At 40.7% G+C, this 13,707-nt stretch overlaps 1 protein-coding gene across 1 annotated transcript in view; it reads left to right on the top strand.

The window, feature by feature from the left end:
* The window catches only part of galnt9 (polypeptide N-acetylgalactosaminyltransferase 9), a 91,553-nt gene that overhangs the window by 63,964 nt on the left and 13,882 nt on the right, over positions 1-13,707 (top strand). Inside the window, exon 7 of the mRNA XM_062380115.1 lies at positions 12,692-12,877. Within this exon, the coding sequence (XP_062236099.1) occupies positions 12,692-12,877 (186 nt within the window). The remainder of the gene's footprint in view (positions 1-12,691; positions 12,878-13,707) is intronic.

The following is a 13,707-nucleotide window of genomic DNA, read 5'->3' as shown; positions in this document are numbered from 1 at the left end:
TAGTAAATGTATACAATATGAGAAATAAGAAAAAGATTTTGTGCTGAAATGAAAATGTTCGTTCAAAGTCGTATGAAAGCTCAAGTGCACGCTCTGAAAGTGTGGTCTGAAATTTTGGGAATTATTCCCCTTCATTCAAGGTTGTGTTTAGATCTTTTGATAATCAGTGCATGATGACAGTGACTCGGCTGCAGGGAAATGCAAACCCTAAAACAATTATATTTTGATCTTTTTCATTGCTAAATAATTCTTAACCAAGAAATAAGTGGGGTTCATGTGTCGCGAGCGCAAGATTGTTAGATTCTTCAGATTGCAGCTTCGTGACAGTCCAGCAGGGCTGCACTCTGTCCCTTTAACAGGATCAAACAGGGAATAATATTCACCATACAGGAGCATTCAGATTATGTCGTCCAGTTTTACAGACCAATCACGACACGCGACCGAACCTCCGAACCTCCTAGCTCTTCCGCTGTTCGAGCAGTCACCTTGAAAAGGGCAGGGACGTCATTATGTGGCCGCATTAAGCCCCAGCCATCTGTGGACACCAGCCATTCTGGCAGCCTCAGAATCAGCAGCGTGCCCATGTCCATCAAGCAGCAAATGACAGTGGGCGCTCACCATATGTGAGTCCTCTCCTACACGCTGAGTCATTCCAAAGATGAGAACTAATCTTAGACCTCAGAGGACCTCTGATATTACACTTTTTAGCAAATGGAGACAGAAAAGCATAGAGAATTGTTGGTTAAATGCCACAATAAGGAATGCTGTTGCAGTCCAAGGACCAGGCATCATTCACATAACCAATATACAACAATAGCATGGTTTAGAGCTATTTATTGACTTTTGCATAAATAACAACTGTGGAAATGTAATCTTTTAGAGAGCTGTAGTCCTGCAGGGGTCATTTTTTTTTCAAGCCTGCAGCTGCAAAACGGACCAGTCACCTGCAGTTGTGTCCAAGTCAAATCCGGACCTGCACAGATCCGTTAACAGATGACCTGCGACGTGACCCATCACACTCATCTAATAGGTCATGTCCTCCATGTCTTCTTGTTTTGGTGATCGAGTGGTGTTCTTAGAAAAAGTATCTTCATTTTTGCCGCAGCTGCAACCCTCATTGAGAAAGTATTTACCACTGCCTATTTCTGTCTTCATAAAGCAAGTTCGCTGTGGGTGAAGCCATTCATCCTCATATGACCAGACATTAAATATACAGCACAATCATTTCAATTGCTAATTTTCCAGAAAGAAAGACGCTTTGGTTCACACCCACTGCCCACCCACGTTTATAACATTTGAATCCAAGTTCATATCAGTATATTTTTAAGAACAGGACTCCATTAGTTGTAGAGAGCTCAGCCTTGGCTCAATGTAAATGTAATTTGAACATGTTTACAAAATAAGGAACACAAATTAAAAGCTGCTGGGTAAATTCTTGTTCCAGTTTGTTCTTGGGGGAGGATTCTTTGGCATTCAAGATCCTGACATGATTCAGAGCTTCATTGATCCCAGTCGTACTCGTCTCTTAACTGTACTTGCTCTCCTAACGTAGACTTAACTACAGCTCCTATCTGTTTGCTCTACCCATCCCCAGTGCATGACTTATTCATCCTCTCACAACACTGTCAAGCTCCAACATGGGAGGAGCCCCCTGCTTTCCATCACTGGAGCGGGCGTACGGGTTACAGTGGCATCGGATATTGATTGGGCATTTGTCTTTTTCAATGCCTGCATTATTTAGCAGCTGAATCAATCCGTTGAGGCTTAATGGACTCAGGTTTAGTTACTCCACAGTTCATTACTGTACATCCCGGCCTGCATCCGTCTCGGGGAGGAGAGACAAGTGAGAACAGATGCAGCTGTAAAATGTTCTGTGTACAAGACTCAGGTATTGTTTCAGACGAATTACTGCAGCGACTGAAGGACTTACAGCTGACATATGGTGCGGTGGAGCAGCTCTCCATATGCCCCGTGTTGTTGGGGAATTGGTATTCAATCAGCCGACATTATAAAACATGTTAATGGTTTTGCATTTATGCATCAGAGCATTCTTCTCATATATATTCCAAGACTTACCGTGTCTTGTTGTAAGCTCAGGTCCTGTTAAAACGGGCTATGTCTGCAATTTACACCTCGACGGATGCACAAGCGTGCTTTATATATATACTCTGTTTAATGATGACATGCTACAGAGAAGATGAGACAACTTCATGAGCATCCATGTATCTGAGAGAGACGCTGTGTTAGTGTTGAGGGCCAGAGGGTTGAGTAATTAGACAGACCTTGTCAGCTTGCCTATTATCCATGTGAATCATAAACCTCATCATAAACCTCGTTCAGGAGTGACTGCAGATACTCCAGCACTTCAACAGCACTTCAGATGCGCATTTCAACTCTTTCTGCCATACAAAACAAACGCATCATAAGGATAAGCATCAAAAGCTGTCTGTGGGCAGAGGCGTCACCAGGAAATACAGTAACAAGCACACATCATACATCAGCCCCACGCCCCTCCATTATGTGACAGTAGTTAATCTGTTCACGTAATTGCATCGGCCTCTCTTCTCACACTCTGTGGCTGAAAACTTGAGATGATCTGACAAGGCCAGGGATATTTGAAGAGTACTAGCCGTGCCGACTAAGGCTGCACCAGCAAATCAGCAGGCATATCAAAGTCGAAGGGCAGCAACTTCATGGAATTAGCTTTTGACAGGCAGACAGATTTCCTGTGCTCTAGATTCAGCCGTTGTCTTTGTGATCCCGGCCTCGTTTGGGCCCTACGCTTTACTTAAGAGCGTCCCGTGCGGGCGATTACTCTATAACTGGGTTCATCCACTCCTGCCCACCGTGGCTTTATTATATAGGTAAAGACTTGTCAGTCATGAAGCTTACCTTTTCCCTTCTAGCACACCGAGGATGCCGGTGTAGCATAAATAAAAATAAAAGAAATAAAAAAGGGCTGTGTAGCTATTATTATAAAATAAGAAGAATGTTTGCTATTATATACAATAACTGTCTTTTATTCCAAAAGTCATACAGAAAGCAAGGGGAAGTTTGGATAATAGAGCCTTGGAGGGTGTGGATAAACTCGGTTAAAGAGTAACCGCCCGCATGGGTAAAGCGAACGCGCCTGCAACGAGGCAGGGATCATTTCATTGGTTGACCACTGGTCAACACTACACCTGGCATTCTATTGGTTGGGGAACTACGACAGGGTTGTTGCACACAAATATCCAAGAGCAGAGGAGAAATCTGAGAGCAGGAGATTCAAGAGAAAACAGAAAGCCGCCAAATGGCGGAGAAGGGCTGAAGCTGGAGCGCAGGAAATCCGTAAATAATTATCATATTATTCAGTAAAGAGGTACTTGAAAGTGGATTACAGACATTAAAAAGGAAAACACAGGCTCATTCAGTCAACTGCATTGAATAAGAGTCGAGGGTCTTGCTCTGTGTCTCCTAGCACATGACTCAGTGACCCACGTTATATCCTGCTCCAACCCACACTGTTCAGCTCCTACATTGATGTTATGTTGTAAATGCTTTGTCCCAATTAGCTGACTAGCTTCTGCCTTTGAAAAATTTGAATTTATTATTTATGTAAATTGAAGGCCACGGTAAACTGTGGCGGAGACCTGTCAATGCGGCATTTCCTCCTTGGCTGATGGAGGTCGAAAAAACGTAAATTACTAAATGTGCATTCAACACTTCAGACACCTCAGTGTGGAGAGGAAGCTGCACCTCGGGAAAAGGATCTGAGATCCTCTTAAAATTCATGAGAAAAAACAAACTGCACCTGCATTGGGGTCGGAAATTGTCTGATGTCACAGCGGTGTAGTGGAGAGAATTGTGTGAGTGTTTGTCCTCCTCATTATAACATTGCCTCTGTGTTTCTCTGTTGATACACTCACCCCCAACAGCTTGAAAAAATGACTTGCTACCAAGTGATATTCACAGCTTTCAGATCTGGAAATTAGTGTTGGTGTGAATAAACATTGCATAGTGACACGAGAGATGAATCTAAATAAGGGGAAAAAAGATCTGTGTCCATGCATGTTTTAATAGATGCTGCCTTCTCTTTGTTTAATAACAGTTTTGACAGCACAGGACCATTCAACGCATCGCAGACACTTCACACTGTGTTCACTGTGCCAAACAAAATCACTTGTTTTTTAAATTCGTCACGTCTTTCTCTCCATAACAGTAAAAAAAAGGAATAAAAGAAGACATCAATATGCGGGGTGGTTTGCCTGCACCCTTAATCAGCATTTTGTTGCATTTTCTTTGAAATGGGTTCAACTTCTGGGACAGTATCTCGCAGAAACACATCCCTTGGGTATAGAAATTGCAGAGCAGAGAACATTTCAATTAAAAACATGGACGTGTGCAAGTCCCCAGATGCAGCTAACCTCACTAGACTCATTATCTCAAGAGGATACAGTGTGTGTGGATGGCTACCTTCCAAGTTAACCGTGCGCGTTTCAGTGTGAGGTCACGTGACTGGATGTGGCTCAGCCTTACTTTACTCTGAATACTTGAAGTGTTGGTGTTCACAGTACTGCCTCTGGAGCCTGGTGACAACACTTCTTCATTAGTTTTTCTTTTGAACATAAAGCTCTTGCCATCAGTCTGTTTATGCTGAGACAGTATCTCATGTGAAATGTTAAATAGGTCACTTGTGGTAACAAATCGTGGCGAAGTATGAAGGAAATCTGAAGTTTCTTCCATTTAAGCGTCTTTCAGCTCAGTGTTTTGGTTCACGCCCTGTACTCACTAATGCAAAACAAGTTTCTCCTCTGCTTTTGTGCCTATCGTTCACATGGAAACTGCATTTTGTGTCACTAAAACAAGATCTTCACAAAGGTCTTCAATATGATTCCTCCTACTGTTAATGTTTGGGAAACAATGGCATCACAAATCACCTTGGGCATGATCACTGTTGATTTGTATACAGAGCAGGAACTACAAAACAACAACAACAATAACAATGGCTGTATACCAGTTGCACTATGTTTTGTTGCACTGCTAAGTCTAATTACAACTGCGCCACATCAATGATATTCACAGGCATTGATCATTGATGTAGACTTTATCCCCACCTTCTTGGGTACTTCTTTGAGCATATTTTGTCCTTTTTGTAAAAAGATGGTGTCGACCCTGTAGTCGAGGGGAAATCATTCATATTATCCTAAGTATCCTAAGTATTGTAGACAAAGCCTCAGTCCCACAGCTTGAATCAGTGTCATTTTCAGATGCTTCCAAAAAAACAATGTTCAACCTATTGTTCACTATGTGCTCAGGACCAAACAGAAGACTTAACAATGGAAATATAGCAAATATAGTGAACATAGTTAAGCATTCAGCAGCTTAAGAGCCAGTTGAGAGCAGAATGAATGTGGGACGCTCATACATGTGGTGAACAGAAATATAACTTCACAGGAATGCTAATATGGCAGCTGTTTACAGACACGTTTCACCATATTTACTTCATAAGATTACAATATGTCTTGGTTGTGTTTACAGAATATTGCACCGCCCCTCAAGTGCCCTAAATGTTGATGAATAAAGATTTAATGTTTTATCATGTGTAATCGTTAAAGAAGGCGTGTGATGTAAGATCATGTAATTGACCTTCAGAGGCAACAATATCCATTTCCTTTCACATTCAGGACATGCAGTCATAGTTTAATATCATAGTTCTGATGTTTGCAATGCAGGTTCAGAATCAGTTCACACTGCGGGATGATCGCCTGCCCTGGTTTTGAAACATATCAGCCTGTTATTCAATATTTAAATAAGAATTCACAAGTTGATATACTTATAGCTGCAGTACTTATAATATATTCTTAATAGAAAGAAACAGTTGCCTGAAATTTCCATATTCACAAGCTGAGAGGAATACTAAAAAAAAGTAGCTGTTAAAAGTAAAGTGTGGATTTATATAAAGTTAATTCCACCAACAGACTAACTAATTATCTTATTCTCCATATGGAGAGAAATAAATGGGATAGGAAATTAATGGATTTTTATGATGTTCTCTGAAGAAATTTCTAACAACCTGGTTGAGTGGCATTCAATTGTGGCTTTGCCTTTCATTATAAGACCTACTATAAGAGCTTTGACCTTTTGTTAAATTATGAACAGCTTTTAATTGTTCTTGGGCCAGAATTAGTAAAGTACGCATCAATTTATTAAATATTTAGCATTTTTTAAAAGAAGAAAGCATCATTGGCCACTCTGACTGGAATCTGCATGTTATGAATGCAGTAATAAGTAAAGGACTTTTAAAGTGTTGCTAGATGTTAAGTCAATTAAGTGATGCTCCTATAGTTCTACAATGTAGCATTGATGTCTCCAGTGTCTCCAAGACCATGACTCTAAAAAATGTCAATTATTGGCTGTGTGATTGTGGAAAGTGAGAAACTGTTACTAAAGCATTGTTTTTAGAGCAGAACAGCAGATGGTACATACTGTGCATGCAGGTGTGTGAATACAAGACAAGAGAATACAGGAAAATTGGATCCTTGTTGTTTGATAATGACATCGTTACAAAGTCATTAAGAAAAATATATGACAATGTAGATACACATAAATTACTATGAAAGCTTTAAGGTAGAAGATTAAAAGCACAGAACCATCCGGACACCGTTTTGTATGTTTGTGTAACTGAAAGCGTCAGAATGCATGAATCTATAAACCTGCAGATAATCTTTCTTTCAGTTATGTTTAAATTAGATCCAGAATGCATCTTCACAACTCATCTGTTTCTGGCCGAGCTGTGAACACTGCAGATGAACTCTGGTTGACTCTGGACTATTGCTGCGTTCGTTTCTGGAAAAACCCGGGACTCTGGTTTGATGCTGCAGGATCATTTTCCTCCTGTCTAACAAATGCATCAGGCTGCCGAGCGAGATGAGGCATAATGTGATGTTTGCATGACCTCGGCAAACCCTCTCATCATTTCATCTGGGTTTCAGTTGCCCACTGACCCTTTTCCCATTTTGACCACTGATGACAAAAACACTCATTGATACTATTTGTCTTTCAGTTTTGCTTTGCACCAGTGGCGTTGAAAATGAGGGTTTAAAAGTTTATAACTATATTCCCAACAAAAGTGATTTTTAGAAGTTCGAACTACATCATAACCCAAAAATCCAACCAACAATCTGACATTCATTTCCTGTTGCGTTGGCCAGCTGTTCAGAGGTGAACGAGTGAGCAGGGTTTTCATTCCTCACACAGTATCTTTTTCTGTCACTGGTTATTTGTGTGCTTTGATAAATGATAGGGACCATCTGGAATCGCTAGTAAAAGGCACAGAATTCTGAGCATTGTTTTCAAAGGCATCACTATATTAATTCAAAGTAGCAGTAGTAATAATAATAATAATAATAACTTTATTTGTATACCACTTATCTAAAGGAGGTAACACAATTTTGGGGCTTCATTGCTGGATGGTGGGAGGAAGTAGAGAGGCGTCGTCCATCTTTACATTGAGTGTGTGGTCTGAACAACTACAGAGAATCATGAGAGGCTGAAGACAGACAGCAGCAGGGAGGGCTCTAGGTGTTGTCTATAATATGGAGCACTGGACTCTACTTTAAATGTCACTGTTTAATTAACAGTTCTGACTGGTTAAATAGCATTTCAGTTACCCTTAAAGTAATTGCCTCTGTACGTGCATGCAATTTGATTTCATTCTAATGGGGGAACATTGATGAGGCCTGATTATTATTGTTTAATTATTAATCAGAGTTTTAATGGGGAGTTTCTCACCCCATGGTAAAGAAAGAATGTTTATTTTTAATCAGGTGAAATTAGCAAATATCATACATCCAAAGCCTCGGAGTGTCCCCATCATAAGCTCGGCCATGCTGCATTTTCCCACTTCATTGATTGTATTGTGTAAAAGGCGTTTATGGAAACCTGTTTAGTGCTGTTAATAGCTTTTATGCTGTTTATGGCTGATGTTTGCTGCAGCCCCGTGGAGCTTCTCACACAAATGGTCCGGCTGCAATTAACTTACTGCATGTACAGAGACAATTCAATTAAATCAGCAATTACATTACCACTACATCACAGTGCTCTGTGTTAAGTGCCTCCTCTTATTGATGCAGGCCCAGATTTTATGAAGGGTCAGTGCCAAATGGACGTCATCAAAATACAGTCCTGAGTATGCGTGGGTGGGTTTTCAAAAGAGGTGGGCATCTTATTTGGTATTTAGATTTGATCATATTTTCATAATAATTACATTTTTAAAGGCACAATCAGAAGCAACCTCTTTTTTAAGCCCTCCATCCTCTGCACCTATTTTGCTTTCAGTTGTATTTTAATACTTTTTTAAATTTAAAATGTTTTCAAAGATTAATTTTCCATCCAATCCAGGAAAACAAATGTTTATTTTCTGTGTGTGTGCAGCGGCTTTTGTTGGAAGCTCTTTTGTGTAAATAAATAATGATCTTTTCAGTAGTAATCATTTTTCCCATAGGGAACACTGCAGGTTCGACTGAATTCCTGGATAGACTCAGGAGCAGTATGTAGCTCACACACACACACACACACACACACACACACATGTCTATGCAGTCACACACACACACACACACACACCTGTTTCTGCTTCATACCATGAGCTTCTAATGGGTTGAAGAAGGTTACATCAGCATCACTGAATCTCAAAGACAGGGCTGACTCTACAGATGTCCTCACACAGGTTGTTTTGCTGTTACTTTAATGGAAGACAGTCTTCTGCCATATAGTTTGTTGTTTGGGATTAGATTTCACTACACATATGCAATTAAATTAATTTATTAATTTTAATTATTTATTGTTTTAGCCTGGATCCTGACACTCGGTAAAATATCATCTGCAAAGAAGTTTTTCTAATTGACTAATATTTCTAGTGCTTTAGCTATTGATAACACTTCAAACAATTGGATATGTGATTATTCAACTTGGGATTTTAAGGTTGTATTAAATCTATAAATACAGCTCGTATTGTCTTGTTTTTATATCTGGATTATTTTAGGTCTGAATGGTTTCCCTATAGAATAATAGTTGGATAATGTAGCTTGCAGCCTTTAAATAAAAAAACGTACATATATTCATATTCATGATGTGAAAGAAGTGTTCAAGGGAATCTGAAAAGGACTTTTCAGTTATGTGGTGTTCCTGCTTTTTTCCATGTTTCAACACTGCTGCGAACTGATGTTATTCTTTGTTATCTGTCAGAGGAGAAATGCAATCTTAATAGAATATGCAATACTGTCAACACATCAATTCTTCATTACAATTGACCACGTACCTGCCATCTCAGACGTGATGAGTGAGGTTCAAGTTCCACACATGTGAGGTCCAGCAGGCTGCAGCAGTCCTATTGCTTCCTATTTATCCACTTTCTCTGATGTGATGTAATCTTAGCATTACACATTGTCCAAACACACAGAATCAGTCACACTGTACTGGACAGATAGTGACAAACCAGATAAACTGCTTTAGATGAAACACATTTTGTTTACAGACTGTCATACAGATTCAGAGCTTAGACTGTTAGCAAGGAGCTGCAGGAGCTGCAGGAGCTGCAGGAGCTGCAGGAGCTGCAGGAGCTGCAGGAGCTGGAGGAGCTGGAGGAGCTCAGTTCAGTCAGTCATGCTATCTTTTTTCGCCCTGTGCTGTAGCACCCACAGGAACCAGAACTGATGGATGATATAGCAATAATTCTCTGTTGGATATTTCCCTTAATTGTTTCTTGCAGTTTACTTAGCATATGATTTACAGCACACCATGTTGGGATAAGTGATCAAAACAAAATTATGCTTATTGAGATGATTGCAGCCCCATCGACTGCCACTTGTAACAGCTGGTTCAGTGGTGACAATGAAATATATCAGTGTTACCAAATAATAATAAAAAAAATGATCAAACTAATGTACAGCATGATTGTGTTTTTTTAACAATGCATAGACGTGCACTGATCAGAAAAACAAATTGGTTGGATTATGGTAAGGGTTACTTGTTTGTTGTCGTGACTGATGAGAAATAAAAGGTCTTTCTTTCATTACTGACAAAAAGCCTGTTTAGCTTCTGCCCCTGCATGGGGCCTGATGGGGGTGCAGAGGAATCGCAGCCTGTTTCACAAGCTTAGTTAGCTAATAGGTTTCTGACCTTCTGGAAATGGTGGTTTAGAACATATTGATCTTTAATTTGCTTTTAGTGCCGGGCAAACTGCTAACTGCAATTACACATATCCACGTTTTCAATTATCCATGAGTGCTCTTTGCACATATCCACAAGCACTTAACTCACATAGATAGTAACACACACACACACACACACACACACACACACAAACACACCTACACACAGAGTCATGTCACCATTATTTAAGAGGATATTACATCGCTGTGTTCATTTCCTGCAGACTCCTTAACCATGACTACAACATCTGCCTAACACTTATATTTAAAGCGTTATGGTATGGGAAATAAAAGGAATAATCACACAACCAACAATGATGAAATGATTACTTTCAGTATTCTCCCCACACCCACATAAAAGCCACAACTATAGCAGCTATTGTCACAAAGCAGAATGAGTCACGAGGAGCAGTAAAGCAGGTAAAGCCTACTCCAAAGTAGTTATGGATTTTTTTCTAGGCCAGGGTCACTGTGGATCATGAGCAGAGAAGATGAGGGGTCATGCAGTCAGCGGAGGTATTCAAGATCAGGTCAGGCCCTGGTCAACTACTCCATCACTGACATAGATGAGATAGTAAAGGGTTTCAGAGAAAGAGAAAATAACAGGGGACTGATGCCTCAACAGCCTTTTTTATTGTTTAATTTAAAAACTAATTTCCCTGACACCTGTGAGCATGTAGTTTCTGTAATTATAATAAATAGGACCTGTGTTTGATACTGTATTAGTTCCATGAACAATGTACACATGGCATGTAGCTCAAGGTTTATTGATTCAAACACATATTAGTCTAGTTGCTTGATAACACTTAATTCGAAGACGCATTTCATACATTTTAGTGCAATCAAAAAACAACTCAGTTTTCAGACATGAACTCGTAAATAATCCTCAACAGATAGACTATTTACTCCTGAGTAAACATTCTACAGCAGCTGTTTAGGAAATTGTTGAGCTGTTATTTGTAATACTTCTCTGCTGATTTAAACCCTCAGTCTGGAGTAAGAGCCACTGAAAGTGTTATTAAATCAGAAAGAACTGAGATTTTGTTTTTGTTTTGTTCGTGGGATTTGTTCACTCTCACTAAAGTAGAGAATATAAATGGTCAGGATTAATCTGTTGAAGTTGATCTATTCATTAACTTCTAATGACTTTAATATTATAGAATAAAAACACTTTAATCATCTCACAGAACATAGAAAAGCTGGTAGTGAATATCCTTTGTTTAACAAAGAAACAATTTATCAGAGGATATAGAAGAAGACGTGTCCAGCTTGGTCCCCAGACTCACTGATAGTACGCTGCCCACCCCGACTGAAGCTACAGAGCACTGGTCGCCTGTTAATTCCACTTTCTCTCTAAGGCCATTGACAAGACACATGGCATACAAGCATTAAGACAAAATGGACAGTTTGTGAGATATGTGATACAGACAGCCCTTTGTGGATTATGCAGATGTCATTAAATAACCATATTCAGCTCAGAACAGGCTTCCCCTCTGCTCTGGAACATACAGTAATCGAGAGAATGCTTTTGGAGCAGCCTGGTCCTTTTACACTGTGCAGGGGGGCACCAATTCAGTTCAGAGAGAAGTTACTCGATCAGAACATCTGTTAGGCATCGTAGCTATCCTCATCAAGAGACAGTGGGTGGTGGAGGCTCCGCAGTTTGCACCTCTGGAAGGACTTTACCATATGCTGTGGCATTCTGAGGTGTATGTAACTGCTGAGCCCCTTTCCCCCAGCGTGCCATAGATTCACTACATGTCAGCAGAGGATGTTATTTTAGAGTTTTTTTTATTCAAATCTGAGAAATTATAGTTTTACTATCATGTGACTGCCTGCCGCCATTTTTCTTTGACTCGAGTATTTTAGCTGGGTGTCACTACGTCCCTCAGCCCGACAATCAATCAATGCGTGATGCTTTTCAAGATGAAATACATTTACTGCCTGGCTTTATATATCAGTCCTCATGCCATATGTGCGACACCCATGGTATCAGAGATTTCTGGTTGTCAACTCTCCGGGGACTTTTTTTGTATTTATTGTGTATGGCTCACAGAAAAAATGATTACCCACTCTTTCTCTTTCTTCAGTAGGAAACGATAGATGGTAATGCCTGCATCATTAAGCCTTTGGTCATGTTAAAGACTCACTATTTAGGAGAGGTTATTGGGGTTAAATTGTGTAAAAGTATGTGTATAGTCGCAGCATATTTGTCCATGAAAACCTCTTATATTTATATTTTCGAAGGCGGTGTTTTTTTATATCGGGCCTGGGGAGGATTCATTTTCACTCAAAAATAGTGTGGCTGAAGATTTGGAAAGACTCTTTTGTTTGATGATGTGAAAGGGCCCATTCTTTTAGTAAACAATAGCGACACAGTGGAAATCGAGCACCCGCCAGCATTCCTTTTATATTTGTCTGTAATAAAGAAAAGGCTCTGTGATCAACCTCCTGTACAAATTCACATTTAATTGAATCTGTTTCTTGCTGCTGTCTAGGTGTGGCAGTGCGGAGGGAGTATGGAGGTCCTGCCGTGTGCCCGAGTGGCCCACATCGAGCGCACCAAGAAGCCCTACAACAATGACATCGATTACTACGCCAAGCGCAATGCCCTGCGCGCCGCCGAGGTGTGGATGGATGAATACAAATCCCACGTCTACATGGCCTGGAACATTCCCATGAATGTAAGTTTTCCTCAGTCTCAGGTCGCGCCCTCTCTCAGTCCTCGAGCTCCCTTTGCCCCCTCTCTCTTCCTGTCTTACTTTCTCATTCAGACATGCAGCCCAGCTCTCCGGAGACACTGGTCAATAGAAATTCAGAATTCAGATTTCATCCCACTTGACCTTCACACTGGCGGAGGAGCCAAGGCAGAGTGAGGAAGCGGTGCAGTCTCACTCCCGGCAGATGAGAGAGGTGCGCCAACTGAGGGATCGGAGCCTCATGTCTAATTAGTCTGATTTCATACACATCAGTTAAGCGTAATTGCTTTCAAGGGCCTTTCGAGTTGGGCCGCAAAATAATGCAGCTACTTTCACTAATAAATAGTTTAATGTTGATTCCTAATTGCCTCCTCAGCCATGCAGAATGAGATGATTGTCAGTGAAGGACGTCAGTGGAGACCTCACAGCCCAGTCCAAAACAACGTGCTGCTGCTCATACCAAACTGAAAACCAGCTTTGCAGCAGTCACACACTGATTTGAAATGCTGCTGCTGCTGCCTGCGTGTTGTCAAAGTTGGCACAAACATCATTACATCAACCCACTAAGTGCACGTCGAAGGTGCCAATTGAGGAAGGTCTCTTTGTGTGTCTGTGTGTGTGTGTGTGTCCCCGTGTGTGTTGAGGGGGCGGCCATGACAAACTGGCCAATCTAGCCACATCCCTTCTCCTGTGTAATTACAAACACAGTAGCATGGCATGTTATTACCCGAGCTGTCCGACAGTGCAGAGTTATTTTGTGCACACTGTACCAAGATGTAGCACCACGAGGATTCTATCTAGCTCCCGCTCCCTTC

Source organism: Platichthys flesus, chromosome 3 (assembly GCF_949316205.1).
Source record: "Platichthys flesus chromosome 3, fPlaFle2.1, whole genome shotgun sequence".
Lineage (NCBI taxonomy): Eukaryota > Metazoa > Chordata > Actinopteri > Pleuronectiformes > Pleuronectidae > Platichthys > Platichthys flesus.
Note: the sequence above shows the minus strand (reverse complement) of the source record. Positions and strands in the feature narration are given on the sequence as shown.